Below are 18,927 nucleotides of genomic sequence, written 5' to 3' on the forward strand. Positions count from 1 at the left end.
TTAGAGGCGCTCCGTCTCTCTCTTCTTAACTTTTTTTATGGTGGAGAACATATCTCCATCCAGGCAGGTCAACTTGAATCCTTGGACTCCACATTCAGCCAATTTTTCCTTGAGTTTAGTTTTAAACGCTGAACATTTTCTGCCTTTCCTCTCTCCTGGTTGTCTTGTATCTTTTATCACAAACATTGGTGCCCAGACTTGTATAAAGTACTCGAAATTTCTACTTGAGTAAAAGTACAAGTGCTCGATCAAAAAGTGACTTGAGTAGAAGTGGAAGTGCTCGAAGAAAAAGTTACTTAAGTAGAAGTACTAAAGTATTCAACATTTTTTTTACTTAAGTATTGCAAGTAGTTTTTTCAAAAAATTTGCTACTTAAGTACTAAAAGTAAAAAGTACCAGTAGTTTTGAAAAAAAAATTCTACTCAAGTACTGAAAGTAAAAGTAAAAGTACTGTGTTATGTAGTTATTAAAGAAAGAAGTCAAATGTTTGAACATCATATTGTTTTTTATTATTTCAAATGATTAACCTGTGTTTGTTAGTAGTTTCTTGATGCACTTTAAGCTCTGTAGCACCATTTATTTGTTTGTTTCATATTTTCTTTTTATTAGAAAGATTTGGTATAGCAGCTTTTATTATACACAGCCTTTATTTTCGTATGCGCTGATTTACAAATGACATTATACACATTTTTTTGAGCTTTATGCAACCTGCCATCTACTGTTCTGGCAGTGGTAATTTTTTTAAAAGTAACGAGTAACTATGCAGCACAAAAAAAAAATACTTGAGTAGAAGTATCGAAATCATCGAAAAAATGTAGTGAAGTAAAAGTAGAAGTAGGAGAAAAAAATTCTACTCTAGGAAAGTACAGATACCGCATTTCGGTACTTAAGTACAGTACTTAAGTAGTTCTACTTCGTTACTATACATCTCTGTTGGTGCCTCCCCACCTCACACCATCCCACTCTCTTCTCTGCCTGCCCTTCACTTGGGACATCTTTATCCCCTCTATTCCCAAAAACCATTCAGACAAGGATACGAGGCAAAGTGTACCCAGAGATCCGTGCTGTGAAGGCCTGATGTCCACACTTGCTTTCAATATTCAGAACATAGTACGGTGCCAATGCCAAACCATACAGCACTAAGCCTGAACCAGTCTTCTCCCAGAATACCACCCCTTTCAGCCAACACTATCCAAGACAATGGCGCACCTTTCTGGAGACCCCGTCTGACAGCCTTTTTGTGGGTTTTTGCAGATGATCCTTCATCTCCAGGGCTTCGGCCAACCTACAAAGACAATAGCAAATCTAGTTACAGCCTATAGAACCATGTTTTTGATGAAGATGTTTGTATGAAAAACAAAATCTATAATTACAACATTGGGTACAACATTGTGAAGAAAGAGTGGGACAGAACAATTCTTTGACAATTATGAGCAAAAGTCATGCAAGAAAGTTTAAAATGGTTAATTTTTGCCACCATGTAGACCAGATAAGACTAAAGTTACATCAGATTAGTAGGGGGAACTGTCAATGACAAGCAGTATGTTGGACAGCAGAGGAAGTGGAGTCAGACAACTCCAGATCATGATGAAGATTCAAGGCATAACTCAATTTACCGTTTGATAGCACGGCCTGTGTCCTCTTTCTTCATGCCCTTGATGGCACCGTAGATCTCCAGATGTTCCTTCACGGTGAGGTTGGGCCACAAGGGGTTGTGTTGGGAGCAGTAGCCCAGTGTTGTAGAGTCATCAGCTCTGTGGGGGTCTTTTGCATTGCCCAGGACCACCTGAAGTCAGGTAAGGGGAGATGCATGTCAAATGAGCACATTATGAGAATGAAAAGTTACCTGGTGAGTATCCAAAAAAATCTCTCTTCTCCATCTGCCCAGCTCTTTAGGGTTATTTACTAATTTTTTGCGGGGTCAATTAGTTACCGTTATGGTCCACCCTAAAACAGCAACCAGTCTTAGATGTTCCCCCAGAACCTCGGTACACAAGCTCTAAAGCCCTCCACTGCCGGCCAGTTTACGTTCTTACCTGTCCAGCCGTTGGCTTCAACTCTCCCGCCAGTACCAGCACAGCTGTAGTCTTGCCGGCTCCGTTGGGGCCCAGAAGCCCCAGGACTTCACCTTTGAAAGAAAAAGATTTGAAGAAGAACTGATGCCAATTTCACCGGATGTCTTTTACAAAAGCACCTATAGAGAGAACTGTCTAATTTCCTCCTAGCAACCAATCAGATCCTTTGTTTTATTCTATTGGAAGCAATGTAAGAGGAACTCATGAAAGGAACTAATTGCCCTCACCCAGCGCTCATGTAACACACTTAACAACACACTCACAATCAAACTATAATATAAGCCACTACTATAAAAACAAAATAAAACACATATAAAATATGCTAATGATTCCTTGGATGATCACAGCATTAGCAGCGCCCTAAAAATATAATCACTAATGGTCCTTCATGAATGTCCAAATAAATCACCAGGTTAGTCTTAATTAATCGCAAATAACAGGTAGGCAGTAGATGTAGGTTCAGGTAATCAACAAGTGCTTTCTCCCCGTAGAGATCTCTGCCTGTCACAGTCGGCCTCAGTGACAAATTAAGCTGCCACCTTGGAACCTCGCTCCAAATAGGATATGCTGCCTCTAAAGCGCTCCTCTCCTCAGCAGTCACATAAGGAGGCAATCTCATAGCGTATCTCTTCAACCCACCAGCCCACAGTGATTCCCCTAGAGAGGCGCTCTCTGCCTGTTGTGTAGAAAGCCGCGTGGTCACGCCCTAACACGTTTCGTCATCAACTTAGTCATCAACTTCGAGGGCATGACCAACCGACACAACTCCTTAAATTTATGGGCTCACAGCAGGGATATTCACCCTGTGTGCACCCCAAAGTCTGAGTTAATAATAAACTTAGCCAATATATATCAATAGGATGGGACACCTGGGGAGATAATCGGACTCTAGAACTAGGGATCGACCAATTATCGGCAACACTGATATATCAGGGGCCGATATGCACTTCCCCCAATATATTTGAATCAGCCCCTGAGGTTACCGATATTGCCGATATTTCAGAAAGTGCTTGCACCGGAGTGATGCCTGCAGCTAGAGGCATCACCCCGGTACCGGCGTCCATAGTCGACGGTCGGCTGTCTTGTAATGACAACCGATGCGGCTTATAAGCCGCTGAGCTGTCATTACAAGGAGCGGGAGGGGGCGTCTCCCCCCTCCCTCTGCCTTCCGGGGCTCGCCCGGGTCTCTCGCCCCACCGGGAGACCCGAGTATCCTACCTGCACGGCCGCCGAAGACCCGATCAAAGCTGCATGATCGGTGCCAAATTAAAAAAACTGCGAGCATTCAAAACAGCCAAACTTGGTGTTTTGAATGCTTTTAAGTGCAGAGGAGGGGTTTGGGGTCTTTTAGACCCCTAGATCCCTCCACAAGAGTACCTGTGAAAAAAAATAAAATAAAATAAAAAAATTTTTTAAACGTCCGAAAATATCGGCCAATATCGACCCATACCAATATCCGATGACTAAAATATCGGTACCCGCAATAAAAAGACAATATCGGTCGATCACTAGCTAGAACGATTCTTACATTCAAGGAAATACCCCCATTATAGTTATCAATTTAAGCTGGCACACTGATTGCTCCACGATAACAATCGTAGCACCGGTCGCACATATATATTGTCATGTACCTGACGGCTGAGCCTGATGTGCAGAGGGAAGGCCTCTTGTACAACCCCGGCTTTGGGACCACCGATGTTGTGACAGTGGCCACTAGAGTGTGGTGGTGTAAGGGTGCCTGGAACATCCTTCAGATGGTGGGTGTATCACCAGGGTGGACCAGAAGGTAAAAGCAGGTAGGCAGAACTGGCAGACTTCAGGCTGGTGGCAGCATGCAGAAGGCAGGTGTATGCAGAGTGGGAGACACAGGAAGCGAGGTCAGACAAGCAGATGATCAATAGCAGGCAAAGACAGATGAACTGGAAAACAGCGACAGCGAAACTGAGTTACTTGAAGAACTGAGCTATAGCGATTGGTGGGAAAATTGGTCATCAGGTACGGAAAGTGATGACAGCGACGATTCTGATGTCTTTTTCTGGCACATCACTCCGTTGGAAATTCTGAAGAATCATTTGATAAACTTCCCAAATTCCACAGCGATGTGCCAGAAAGAGACATCAGAATCTACGCTGTCCTCACTTTCCGTACCTGATGACGAATTTTCCCACGAATCGCTATCGCTCAGTTCTTCAAGTAACTCTGTTTCGCTGTTTTCCAGTTCATCTAAAAGCGCCTTTGGGAAAAAAAAAAAAAAAGCTTTTTGGACGCCATGATACAAAGGCACAAAGCACTGGAAAACTTACAGGAGGGGCACTGGAAAAGTCACCAGGTGAAATCCTGTGGTGAAATGGGATGATACGGTGTAATCCGTTAGGATCACAGCTTTCTATCATCTCATTTGGTGTTTTTACACTTTTGAATTTGCTGCCGGTTCCACCCCCCGCGTCGCAACGCTCACAGGGAGGGAACCAGAAGGCATGTGTCGGCATCTGCAGAGCACAGAGCGGAGAGAGAGTGTGAGGACACCGGGGAGGACGGCGGGGAGGCGCAGGGAAGAAGAGTAACATTGCGGGGTAATCCCGAGTGTGGCTCGGGGTTACCGCTTTTGATACTGAAAGTTAACCCCTGAGCCACACTCGGGAATACCGCCAGGGAGGTTAAAGGCCTAGCTGCTTATTGCCAATAAGACACTGCTTCACATAGTCACACTCATAGCAGATGCTATTATCATAAGCTCAACCACCTGTCTTCCACACATTGTCCATTATGCTGATTTACTCACCTATTGTCTACTGTGGGTTCCGTGTTTATACTTAGGATAATGTGTAATGTATTTTGTTGTAGCCTTGTTTCAGTGCTGAGTTATTTAACATGTTAATTGTAACATTGTTTAGATGTGGATTCCCATTCACCTATTGTTTCTGTACAGATGGCTAGGTAATTAGTTCAGGTTAATTATATTTCTGTACACAATTTCATCTGCATAGGATAACATAATCAGGCACCTGACCTGGTGGGATAATTTGTCCTCCTATCTGGTATATATTGGGTGTGAGTCTGTTCAATAAAATTTGTTGTTGGTTCCAGATCTATACAAGCTAAGTTCCAGCTAGTTTTGTATGTAGGGTGGCTGTAATATCTGACATCTATGTTCAGACTGGAGGAAGCGTTATTGTGACGGAAGCCCACAAGCACATTGTGGGGTCGTGATTCTGTTACATCCGTTACAGGCAGCATATCCTATCTGGAGCGAGGTTCCACGGTGGCAACTTATTTTGTCACTGAGGCTAACTGTGAAAGGGGGAGATCTCTACAGGGAGAAAGCGCTTGTACAAAGTATTCACAGCATATTAAATCTTTGTTCTGGTGAGTTTAACATCCATGGGGAGCGGTATTCCATGAGGTGCGGTGACGGGATATATGTTTATTACTTGAACCTACATCTACTGCCTACCTGTTATTTGCGATTAACTAAGACTCACCTGGTGATTTATTTGGACATTCATGAAGGACTATTAGTCATTATATTTTTAGAGCGCTGCTAATGCTGTGATCATCCTCGGAATCGTTAGCATATTTTATAAATGGAAGAGGAACTGTCATCTTTTCATTATATCTAAATGAAGGAGGAAAGAGCTACAAACAACTGAAGCAATGAACATTTTCTTTACATGTCCGGGGTCACACTCTAGGAGGAATTTACCTTTCTTGACGCAGAATGAAATGTTCCTGATGGCGGTCCTCTTCTTTTTCTTCCCAAAACATCTGCAGATACCTGACTTCTCCTTAAACTCTTTGCGCAAAGCGTCCACGAGGATGGTTGGCCTCTTAAAGAAGAAAAGCGTAACTTAATAAAAAAATCTATATTTTCCTCTTTCTTCAGGTTTTCCCTCTGTCTGTGCCTAACATATTAACTAGAGAAGGGAGACTATCTTTTCTGAGGCCACATTTTTTTCTCCATGTGGTTCCCGCCCAAAGCGTGTCTATAGTCTGTTCTTGCATAAAAAATGTAACACTTCACAAGCTGTGAAGGAACTTTGTTTTATCTGATCAAGAAATGAGGCCACCTGTTGTCAGTCAGTAAGCAGCGCAGCCACTCCCACTGAAAGCCTGATCTGAACATTCAGATGGTGTGCATGGCCTAATTTAAATTTTAATATGTAGCACCCTCCTAGTTAGGTAGCTGCTAGGTAAAAGCATCTATTGCTCCTTCTGTTTATCAGGGGAGCCTGATCCATTAGTTTGCCTGTCACATGTTTCCAGGTGTGATTCACTGGGTCTGAGGGAGTGTCCCCACTGTATCCAATGAGGGAGCTTGTTGGACAGTGGAGGAAACCCAGCCAAGCACACATCAGGTTTTATGGCAGTCCCAGTGGGAGGGAATTCCTGCAATGCATCCTAGGATCGACCATAAATACTGAGGGGACATGTGACAGGGCGTCTTTGGCAGGAAGCAGAGTCCCAGGAGGATGTGGACAGCTGTCTCTCCTCCTGCAGAGTGTGAGGAAGGTGGTCTTAGGCAGTCGGCCTAGTGAACCAGGTATGTGGAGCTGAGCTGTAGAAGATCCAGTGGAGCTGACGGTGGAGTTGCTGGCAGAGTCTCTCTGGAAAAACTGAGTCCGTGAGTACCAGGAGATTTGCCTAAGGGTCTGCCCAGGAAGGGGGACCACACCAGTGAAGTCAGGGGATCAAGGAGCTAGCTCACACAGAGAGTGTTACAGTAAAGGGGGTGCCGTGTAGATAACCTTGAAGAATAGGAACAAAGGGGGTGCCAGGAAGGGCCCTGTAGAGTGTTCTGCAGTATAGTCCGGTTTGTCTAAATAGTTCATTAAATACTTCTTCACAGCTACTGACAAGGTGAAGCAGCGGCCTTGCCGCACTCAGCAATATTCAGTCGTCCCAGCAGATTGTGCATAGTTACAAGTTGGAGTATCCCACTCATTCCCTTCTCTCATCCAAGTTGTCAATAAAAACACAAAAACCAAAGCTCCTAGACTGTTTCCTGACTGAGCCAAAAACACTTGAAAAATGCTGAACTGTCATGTTGTTGCTAATGGTAACTGTAACGCTGAGCGCTCCGGTCCCTGCTTCTGGACCGGAGCGCTCGCAGCGTTCGTTCCAGATCCACTCACCTGTGCCCGCTCCGGCTCCCTCCTCCGCTCCCCGCTCACGTGGTTCCCGGCGCGTGCGCCCCTGCACCATAGGGCGCGCGCGCGCCGGTTGTTTGAAATTTAAGGGGCCTGTGCACCAGTAATTGGTGCCTGGTCCAAACCTCCCTTCCTGTTTCCTGTTTCCTGTGACCTGTTTCCTGTTTCCTGTTTCCTGTGACCTGTTTCCTGTTTCCTGTGACCTGTTTCCTGTTTCTTATATAAACTCACTCCCCCTTCCTGTCCTTGCCGGATCTTGTTGCCTTAGTGCCTTGAGAAAGTGATAAGTGTTTGCCTTGCCTGTGTATCTGACCTTCTGCCGTTGACCTCTGACTTCGAACCTTTGCCACCTGCCCTGACCTTCTGCTACGTCTGACCTTGCCTTTTTCTTGTCCTATTGTACCACGCCTGTATCAGCTGCCAGTGAGGTTGAGCCGTTACCGGGGGACACGACCTGGTTGCTACCGCCGCAGCAAGTCCATCCCGCCTTGCGGCGGTCTCTGGTGAAAACCGGTAGTAACTTAGAACCGGTCCTCTAGTACGGTCCACGCCAATCCCTCACTGACACAGAGGATCCACCTCTAGTGCAGTCATCTGCCGCCAGTCCGGACCCTGACAGTAACCCAGGGGAACCCGTAACCAGCAGCTCCCAAGGGAGTAGTGCTACAAATATAAAGCATGGTTGTATGGGTTTAGGCCAAACATGTGCATTTAACCAGACTGCAGGCATTACCTCTTCCTCTTGATGTGTTGTTTTCAAAGTGTTAACCTTTTCTCTCTCAGCCAGGACCTCCTCATCAGCATCGTCCAGCTGCTCAGGATTCTGGGTAAAGGGATGTCCTCCTTTGGTAAATCTAATTGTAGAGATGAAAGTGTCAAACCTCATATTGGCTTTGTGTGCCCCTCTGTCTTTAGTTTCCCTTTTACCATATAAATGATCTTGTTTTAATGACCCACCTGAACAACGGATCTTGTTTTAGGCTCCTCGTTCCGAACTTCCATTCTAAGAACCACAGGAGGCCCCAAACTGTGGCAATTTGAAGGTATGGCTGAAAGGAAAGCAAAGAAAATCATGTTTGTTGCAAAAACTTAAATTTATCGGTGCATGGTAATGGTATGATTATAGAAGGATATATAATCTTACAAGGAGCAGATGGATGTACACTGCTTGTTCGGTGTGCTTATTCTTACGAAAATAATAGATGGCCTATAAAAAGAATGTGTCTGTTATCAGATCTTTTTATCTGCACAAATCTCCTACTGTCATGTACTACTGTATACAAAGATTTCTCATTAAACTGCTGTATTCTGACTACTCTCTGTATTAGGATATGAAATGTACACATCAATACTTACCAACTGCGAAGAAAAGCCCGTAAAGTTGGCTGGTGGCACCAGGAACATGTAGATGAAATAGATTCCCTGGAGTATGGAAGGGGAGTCCCCATAGTCTTGGACCACAACTAACATCACTATAGACACTAGGGAAGACTGTCGGAATGAAAGATGAGGATAAAGTATCAGACAAATTTTGAGGACAGATGGACAAGATGCACTGAGAGAACTTTGATAATATGGTGACCATGCTGGGGGCATAAATAGACGAGCAATAAAACACATTGACGTATTGCACTGCTAAGCTGGAATCCCAGCAAGGTTATGTAGCAAGCAAAGACTATTTGCCACATGTGAACAAAGACTTGGGAGGGACAAAAGCAACCCTTAGAAGAGTGTGAATGGTGAAGGCCAGGCTTCTTCTGATGGGAGTCTGACATCTAAGCCATGTCTGCTGAAGAACTAACGTGTTCCGTAGAATTCCTTCAACAAAACCTCCTTCATCTGGACACCTGGCATATTATATACTTACCAAAATGAAGGAGAAAGACCATCTGTCGTTACGAATTTTTCTCTTCCCAAGCAGAAATGCAATTAGATAAACGTAGAGGACCACAGCCATCCCATAACCCAAAATTTGCACAACCTGGAAAAAACAAAACAAAACAAAACACGTAGTTGCAGTTAAGGAGAATACAAATGGAAGACACCCTACCGTGATCAGGCAAATCACAAGTTGAGCAGCAACCTCTCAAGGTGAGCGGAAACACCCCAAGATAACAAGGATAACCCCAGGTGAGCAGGTACCTCTCAAGGTGAGTGAAAACACCCTAAGATAAACAGGATTACCCTAGGTGAACAGGCTTCTCTTACGGTACCCAGGGATATCCCAAGATAACCAGAAGAACTTCAGGTGAGCGGGCACCTCTCAAGGTGAGCAGGAACACCCCAAGATAACCAGAAGAACCCCAGGTGAGCAAGTACCTCTCAAGGTGAGCAGTCAAAACCCAAGATAACCAGAAGAACCCCAGGTGAGCAGGGATCTCTCAAGGTGAGCAGGAACATTCCAAGAAAACCAGAAGAATCCCAGGTAAATGAGCTCCTCTCAAGGCGAGCGTAAACACCCCAAGATAGGGATCTCTGGAAGGGGGATATACCTGACCTGGATAGAGAGGAATGGGAGGATTGCTTTGAGACCGGTACTAAATTAATGATATCTGCCAGGGACAGACTGATTCAGACCAAATTTTTGCACAGAATCTATTACACCCCCCAGAGATTACATAGGATCTTCCCCCAGAGATCTCCGCATTGCCCGCGATGTCTGACCTCGGAGGGGACTTTCTTCCATATGTTTTGAGAATGCCCTGTGATAGCACAGTACTGGCTGCAAGTCTTTGACGTTATTAATCACAGGTTAGGTATGGCTCTCCTGGTCTCACCAGCGTTGGCCCTGTTGGGTATTGTGGACGATGATCAGAGACCTAGACCCACGAAACTGCTCATCAGTTATCTGCTGTACTATGCTAAGAGGGAAATAATTTTGAAATGGATTGCCCCTTCCCCCCCCCCCCCTCGGTACTCTCCTGGGAACGCTCCATTGATGCTGTCCTACCACTATACAAATTAACCTATATGTTGGGAAATTGTCCTAAGAAGTTTGACAGGGTCTGGCAACCTTGGCTGGCACCTATGAGTTAGGTGCGGTTGCTGGCCCTGGTTCTGCTTGGGGTGTTCCCGGGTGGAGGTGCGGAGGGTGGGCTGAATGTTTTCTCTCCTACATGAATGTCTTGTATTACTGCGGATTATTTGCTCAATACTGTATTTCCTGTTGATCTGTTCTGTATTTGTTATATTTGTGCATGTGTCTTTCCACTTTATTCAATAAAGGAACCGTTTGAATTGTAAAAAAAAAAAAAAACACTCCAAGATAAACACTATAACCCCAGGGGAGCAGGCCCCTCTCAAGGTGAGCAAAAACACCCCAAGATAACCAGAAAAACCCCAGGTGAGCGAGCACCTCTCAAGATGAGCGGGAACATCCCAAGATAACAGGAAGAACTCCGGGTGAGAAGGCACCTCTTAAGGTGACCGGATTAACCCAAGATAAACAGGTTAACCCCAGGTTAGCAGGCACCTCCCAAGGTGAGCGGGAACAACCCAATATAACCAGAAGAACCCCAGATAAGCAAGCACCTCTCAAGTTAAGCAGGAACATCCAACGATAACCAGAAGAACCCCAAGTGAGCAGGCACCTCTCAGGCTGAGCAGGAACATCCCAAAAAAAAAAACAGAAGAACCCCAGGGGAGCGGGCACCTCTCAAGGTGAACAGAAACACCCCAAGTTGAACAAGATAACCCCAGGTGAGCAGGCACCCCTCAAGGTGAGCGGAAACACCCCAAGAAAACCTGAAGAACCCCAGGTGAGCAGGCACCTCTCAAGGTAAACTGGAACATCCCAAGATAACCCAAAGAACCCCAGGTGAGCAGGCACCTCTCAAGGTAAGCAGAAACACCCCAAGATAATCAGAAAAGCCCCAGGTGAGTGGGCACCTCTCAAGGTCAGCAGAAACACCCCAAGATAAACAGGATAACCCCATGTGATCAGGCTCCTCTCAAGGTGAGCGAAAACACCCCACGATAACTAGAAGAACCCCAGGTGAGCGAGCACCTCTCAAGCTGAGCAGAAACAACTCAAGATAAACAGGATAACCCCAGGTGAGCAGGCACCTCTCAAAATAAGTCGGAACATCCCAAGATGACAAGAACCCCAGATGAGAAGGCACCTCTTAAGGTGAGCAGAAACAACCCAAGATAACTAGAAGAACCCAGGTGGCCAGGCACCTCTCAAGATGAGCAAGAACATCCCAAGAAAACCAGAAAAACCCCAGATGAACGAGCTCCTCTTAAGGGGAGCGGAAACACCCAAAGATAAACAGGATAACCCCAGGTGAGCAGGCACCTCTCAAGGTGAACGGGAACACCCCAAGAAAAAAAGGTAACCCAACATTAGCAGGCACCTCTCAAGATGAGTGGGAGCAACCCAAGATAACCGGTAGAACCCCAGGTGAGAAAGCACCTCTCAAGGTGAGCAGAAACACCCCAAGAAATATAGGACAACCCCAGGTGAGCAGACTCCTCTCAAGGTGAGTGGAAACACCCCAAGATAACCAGAAGAACCCCAGGTGAGCAGGTACCTCTCAAGGTGAGCAGAAACACACCAAAATAGACAGGATAACCCAAGGTGAGCAGGTACCTCACAGGGTAAACAGGAACATCCCAAGATAACCAGAAGAACCCCAGGTGAATGAGCTTCTCTCCAGGTGAGCAGAAACACCCCAAGAAAAACAGGATAACCCCAGGTGAGCAGGAATCTCTCAAGGGGAGCAGAATCACCCCAAGATAAACAGGATAACCCCAGGTGAGCAGGCACCTCTCAAGGAGAGCGGAATCACCCCAAGATAAACAGGATAACCTCAGGTGAGTAGGCACCTCTCATGATGTAATAAATATATATATTCAAAAGAATATATTCCTCGCGCCTAGGCGTACCTAATATAACGGGTGGGTACACTAATATGTATGAATTAAAAAGCAGTATATTGGATGAAAAAGCAGCTGCTATAAATTATAAAATGATTGAATAAAAAAAACCCAAACTAGATGGGATAATATAGCGCTTGTTAGTAAGAACAGGTGCAAATAGGGATAAAATACCAATTAAAAAGCTAATATCATAAATAACTAAAATCTATGCCCTTAAAAATGCACAGTGAGACAGTATATATAAATAAATGACAATATAAATAAATAGGTGTAGTAATAGTGCCAAGTGAAGTCCAAAATAGTTCATAAGTGACTCTGTGATAAATAGTCCAAAAAAGGTGCCAGAAAAGGTGCAAGTGCTTGGTGCTGGATCCTCCAATGTTCCAGGAAATCCAATCACAAAGGTGACTTCAGAAGAAAGATAGGGTGTAAACTCACCAGATATGGTGGGTCTCAAATGCCTTACGACAAAGAGAACAGTAGTGCTTTATGACCCTCCAGGTCTGAGAAATGGTGACTGCTGGGCTCTGATCCCCCTAGACCGGAATCCCCCGCGTTAAACGGATAGGGTCCTCGAGGTCCTCCAAGTCGGATTAGGGAAAGAGAAAAGAAGGCTCCGGATGGTGCAGTACCATTTAAAAATTATTTATTGAGGTTTAAAAAGCAAACATGGATAAAAACCGCTAATAGCTGTCCGCCGGTAAAGTGTCTGTAGCGTGGAGAGCGATTTGCGTTCCAGGCTAGACTTCCGGGTTGACGGCGTGCGTTCCACCTGATGCGCGTTTCGTCAGAGCGTATGACGTCCTCTAACGGACCCCTACCGAAGCCTATGCTCCAGGCGTAACGCGTATAGGGAGGCGGAGCCTGCGTGCCTGACGCCGATCGCTCGGGTGCTACTCTCCAACACTGAATGCCATAATAGCAGGCACGGCTGAGTGCCCAACAAATGTGAGTTACCCCTTTATGCTCAATAAAAGCTCATTATTTACATTCAGAGAGCACTAGATCTTTGCTTTATCTTTATCTTTATTTTATGTCCTGGCGACCCCCGGAGGTGAAGGCTGGAGAGGTTACCTGTGATAGTCTGTTTATCCCCTGATATTTATATGAACATTTATGTTTCATCAGAGCACATATGATGGACACTATATTTTGTTGATAACACTTGTTGATTCATGTAATCACTAATTATTTTTGTGCACTTCTGGCGCAGCACGCTTTTTGATTTTTATGTTTTTGTTGTGAGGTGTGGACACAATTTGTGCATGCAGCCGGATTTATATATTGATTTATTCTAGCACATTTAATACACATTTGAATTTCACTTAGTCTTGCGCTGATAGTTTTTTCACTATATACTTTTTTAAGGTATGTAGGAATATATTCAGTAAGTGGAAACACATTAGGTGAGTGGGAACACGCATGCTGAGCAGACACAAAGTTAACGGGAACATCCCTTACTATCAGGGCCGAACTGGCCTACCGGGATACCGGGAAATTTCCCGGTGGGCCGCCGACCCTGGGGCCGCTTTAAGATAGAGCCGCAGCGCCGCTTTAATGATGGCCGCGGTGCTGCAGCCCGGCCCCCGCTCCCGCTGCGCTCCAGACAGAGAGTGACTCTGTGACGCTGTGAGCGGCTACGTCAGCCGCTGTGAGCGGCTACGGCAGCCGCTGTGAGCGGCATGACGTCACATCCGGCGGGGGCGGCTGCGCGCGGTGGATGAAGTCTTGAAGTCTGAGTGACTGGAGTGGCTGCCTGCAAGACTGTCACGTTGCCGACTTCATGATATGGCACATGGGATCATCATCAGGACTCGGAGAAAGGTATGTGAGCACCATACCGCTGGAGGGGGGGCACACAACTTACACTGCAACTGTACTGGGGAGTGAAGGTGGGGGGCTTACTGAGGGGGTCTGTACTGGGAGGGGGGCTTACTGAGGGGTCTGTACTGGCAGGGGAGCTTACTGAGGGGTCTGTCCTGTGAGGGGTGCTTACTGAGGGGTCTGTCCTGGCAGGGGGCTTACTGAGGGGTCTGTACTGAGGGGTACAGGGGGCTTACTGAGGGGTCTGTCCTGGCAGGGGGCTTACTGAGGGGTCTGTGCTGGAAGGGGGCTTACTGAGGGGTCTGTCCTGGGAGGGGGGCTTACTGAGGGGTCTGTACTGGGAGGGGGGCTTACTGAGGGGTCTGTCCTGGCAGGGGGCTTACTGAGGGGTCTGTGCTGGAAGGGGGCTTACTGAGGAGTCTGTCCTGGAGGGGGGCTTACTGAGGGGTCGGTACTGGGAGGGGGGCTTACTGAGGGGTCTGTACTGGAAGGGGGTCTGTACTGGCAGGGGGCTTACTGAGGTGTCTGTACTGGGAGGAGGGCTTACTTAGGGGTCTGTACTGGGAGGAGGGCTTACTGAGGGGTCGGTACTGGAAGGAGAGCTTACTCAGGGGTCTGTACTAGGAGGGGGCTTACTGAGGGGTCTGTCCTGGCAGGGGGCTTACTATGTCATTTTTTCCAGGGCTGGTTTTCATACCCAGTCAGGCCCTGCTTACTATACTTACTTACTATTTTGGAACCCTGATAAAACAGTTACAGGACCAGAGATGTATAGTAACTAAGTAGAACTACTTCACTACTGTACTTAAGTACCGAAAGGCGGTATCTGTACTTTCCTAGAGTAGAATTTTTTCTCCTACTTCCACTTTTAATTCACTACATTTTTTCAATGATTTCAATACTTCTACTCCAATATTTTTTTTTGTGCTGCATAGTTACTCCTTACTAGGGTTGAGCGAACACCTAGATGTCCGTGTTCGACGGGTTCGGCCGAACTTTAAAAAAAAGTCCGGGTCCGTGTCCCGGACTTTTACCGAACTTTTCCCGGACACCGAACCCCATTGAAGTCAATGGGGACCCGAACTTTAAGGCACTAAAATGGCTCTAAAACACCAAAGGAAAGGGCTAGAGTGCTGCAAATGGCAGCAAAACGTAATTAAGAGCATGGCAAGTGCTCTGCAAACAAATGTGGATAGGGAAATAACTTAAAACAACAAAAAAAAAACTGAAAAATAAAACAATGTTCTTCTTCATCTCTGAAGGACGAGGCCCATATGGAGTAGGAGGGAGGTTGAGGTGGTGGTGGATGTGGCGGTGACATAGGCGTGCGCACAGGGTGTGCTGGGTGTGCCTGGGCACACCCTAATCACCTAGGGCACATAGCATTGCCAGTGAGGAGATGGGAAAGATCTCCCTGGGACCTGCTCTGCTCTATTTCTCCTTGCCTACAGGTACATGGCCCCGATACATTACTCTCCCTGCTGGCAAACACATGCATGTGTATTTCAACTTTGGGGTGCACACCTTAATGCAATAGGCTGCGCACACCTATGGGCGGTGTAGGTGGAAGCGGCGGTGGAGGAGGACCAGGGCCGGATTAACAGCATCATGGGCTTGGTGCTGAGGATTTTGAAGGGCCTTAAGGGCCGTGCCTTGCCATGCACCCAGAGGAGGAAGGGTGCAGCCATGCATGCCTAATTCAACATGGGATGCTGTCTCTGAAGCCCATAAACACATCCATGCATCGCCAACTGTCCCTCCTTGTCCGGCCTTCACGCTGTGTGGGGAGGTTCTGAGGGTGCTGCCTGGGGAAGCGAGCATAGAAGCCAGACTTCTGTGTTTACAAGTGACAGAAGAGCGGTAACAGTGAATATGGCCAACCCGGGGCCTATATAAAAGGTAGGGGCCTGGAGCTGCAGCTCCAATAGCCCCTACATTAATCTGGCCCTGAGGAGGAGGACGAGGTAGCCAACACTGCTTCTTTTCAAAAAATTTTAAATGAGGGTACACCCCAAAAGAGTGAGAAAGAGCAAAAATGGAACAATGGGTGGGTAAGGTCGGTATCCATTGCTATTCTGCATAAGGTACGGAAAAGTCCCGTGGGATCCATGCCTGGTTCATTTTAATGAACGTGAGCTTGTCCACATTGTCTCTGGACAGGCGGCTGCGCTTGTCTGTTATAACGCCCCCAGCCGTGCTAAATACCCGTTCAGATAATACACTGGCTGCAGGGCACGCCAGCACCTCCAAGGCGTAAAGGGCAAGCTCAGGCCATGTGCCCAATTTGGAGACCCAGAAGTTGAAGGGGGCAGACCCGTCATTCACTACATGTAGGCGTGTGCACACATACTGCTCCACCATGTTGGTAAAATGCCGCCTCCTGCTAAGACGTTCCATCTGAGCTGCTGGTGCTGCTGTTTGTTGTGGCGTGCTGACAAAGCTTTTCCACATTTCGGCCATGCTAACCCTGCCTTCTGAGGTGCTGGCGGTGCCCTGGTTGCGTTGGCGACCTCCTCCTCCTCCTCCTCTGCCTTGTGCTTCCACTGTGGCCCCGCTGTCAGTTGGGAATGCCAGCAGCATGGCGTCTACCAGCGTGCGCTTGTACTCGCGCATCTTGCGATCGCGCTCCAGTGAGTGAATTAAGGACGGTACGTTGTCCTTGTAACGGGGATCCAGCAGCGTGGCCACCCAGTAATCAGCACAAGTTAGAATGTGGGCAACTCGGCGGTCGTTGTGGAGACACTGCAGCATGTAATCGCTCATGTGTGCCAGGCTGCCCAGAGGCGACGAAAGGCTGTCCTCTGTGGGAGGTGTATCGTCCGTGTCCTCTGTATCCCCCCAGCCACGCACCAGTGATGGCCATGAGCTGGCCTGGGTGCCACCCTGCTGTGAACATGGTTCCATCTCCTCCTCCAGCTCCTCCTCCTCCTCATCCTCCTCATCCTCCAGAACTGTGCCCCTGCTGGACAATTGCGTCCCTGGCGTTTGCGTGTGCAGGAACCCACCCTCGGAGCCCCTTGCGAATGACTGCCCTGAAAGCCTTGGAAATGTTACCTCTTCATCCTCCTCCTCCTCCTCATCCTGTGCCACATCCTCTTCCATCATCGCCCGAATTGTTTTTTCAAGGAGGCATAGAAGTGGGATAGTTAAGCTGAGAACGGCGTCATTGCCACTGGCCATGTTGGTGGAGTACTCAAAACAGCGCAACAAGGCACACAGGTCTCGCATGGAGGCCCAGTTATTGGTGGTGAAGTGGTGCTGTTCCGCAGAGCGACTCACGCGTGCGTGCTGCAGCTGAAACTCCACTATGGCCTGCTGCTGCTCGCACAGTCTTTCCAGCATGTGCAAGGTGGAGTTCCACCTTGTGGGCACGTCACATATGAGGCGGTGAGCGGGAAGGCCGAAGTTACGCTGCAGCGCTGCCAGGCGAGCAGCAGCAGGGTGAGAACGCCGAAAGTGCGCACAAACGGCCCGCACTTTCTGCAGCAGCTCTGACATATCGGGGTAGTTTTTAAGGAACCTCTGCACCACCAAATTCAGCACATGCGCCAGGCAAGGGATGTGCGTCAAACCGGCTAGGCCCAGAGCTGCTATGAGATTTCGCCCGTTATCACACACCACCAGGCCGGGCTTGAGGCTCGCTGGCAGCAACCACTCATTTGTCTGCTGTTCCATGCTCCTCCACAACTCCTGCGCGGTGTGTGGTTTGTCCCCCAAACAGGCAAGTTGTAAAACTGCCTGCTGTCGTTTACCCCTGGCCGTGCTGAAGTTGGTGGTGAAGGTGTTACGCTGTCCGGATGAGGAGGCGGTAGAGGATGAGGAAGCGGAGTAGGAGGAGTTACGAACAGGAGGCAAACTGAAGCGCCCTGCAATCCTCGGTGGTGGAAGGACATGCGCCAAATTGCTATCCGCCTCAGGCCCATCCGCCACTGCATTTACCCAGTGTGCCGTTAGGGAGATATAACGCCCCTGACCGTGCTTACTGGTCCACGTATCCGTAGTTAGGTGGACCTTGGCACAGATGGCGTTGCGCAGTGCACACCTGATATTTTCCCCCACTTGGTTGTGCAGGGAAGGGATGGCTTGCCTGGAAAAGTAGTGGCGGCTGGGCACGACGTACTGTGGGACAGCCACCGACATAAGGTTTTTAAAACTGTGCGTCTCCACCAGACGGAATGACAGCATTTCAAAGGCCAATAATTTTGAAATGCTGGCATTCAGGGCCAGGGATCGCGGGTGGGTAGGGGGGTACTTCCTCTTCCTCTCAAGTGTTTGGGAGATGGAAAGCTGAACGCTTCCACGGGACATTGTGGAGATGGTTGTTGGTGACCCAGGTGGTGGTGTTGCTGACAGATCGTCTGTTTGCGGGGTGGCAGGTGCCGGTATCACTACAGATGTGGCTGGAGCGGCCGAGACTGCAGCAGAAGAGGAAGCAGGATGAGCCAGAGACGTTTCTTGGTTTTGAAGGTGTGTACTCCACTGCAGCTCGTGCTTTGCACTTAGATGCCTGATCATGCAGGTTGTGCTCAGGTTGAGAAGGTTCATGCCTCGCTTCAAGCTCTGATTGCACAGGGTGCAAACCACTCGTGTCCTGTCATCAGCACATTTTCTAAAGAACTTCCACGCTAGAGAACTCCTTTGAGCTGACTTTGGTGCGCTCGTTCCCTTGCTGCGTTGGGCAGTAGCGGGCGTAGTGTCTAGGGCACGGCCGCTCCGCTTCTGCACCCTGCTCCCTCTTCTGCTGTGCTGGTGGCTCTGTGCGACCACCGCCTCTTCCTCCAAACTACTCAGGTCACCTGCATGACGTTCATTCCATGTGGGGTCGAGGACCTCATCGTCCTCCACATCATCTTCCACCCAGTCTTCACCCCTGCCCTCCTTGTCGGTCTCCACAATGCTGAACGCCGCAGCAGTTGGCACCTGCGTTTCGTCATCATCGGAGACGTGCTGCGATGATCCTTGCATGTACTCATCTTGAGAAATAAGTGGTTGGGCATCGC

General features: G+C 47.9%; 1 protein-coding gene across 1 annotated transcript in view; it reads right to left on the bottom strand.

Moving 5' to 3' along the window:
- Positions 1-18,927, bottom strand: part of LOC309566413 (ATP-binding cassette sub-family A member 10-like) — a gene marked incomplete at its 5' end in the record, with an annotated part of 118,446 nt that overhangs the window by 12,852 nt on the left and 86,667 nt on the right. The window contains 9 exon segments of the mRNA XM_082271559.1: positions 1,210-1,285; positions 1,617-1,786; positions 2,037-2,128; positions 5,779-5,902; positions 7,956-8,076; positions 8,180-8,271; positions 8,367-8,429; positions 8,579-8,713; positions 9,090-9,203. Coding sequence (XP_082127685.1) covers positions 1,210-1,285; positions 1,617-1,786; positions 2,037-2,128; positions 5,779-5,902; positions 7,956-8,076; positions 8,180-8,271; positions 8,367-8,429; positions 8,579-8,713; positions 9,090-9,203 — 987 coding nt within the window.

This window comes from Pelophylax lessonae (assembly GCF_965119305.1).
Source record: "Pelophylax lessonae genome assembly, chromosome: 11".
Lineage (NCBI taxonomy): Eukaryota > Metazoa > Chordata > Amphibia > Anura > Ranidae > Pelophylax > Pelophylax lessonae.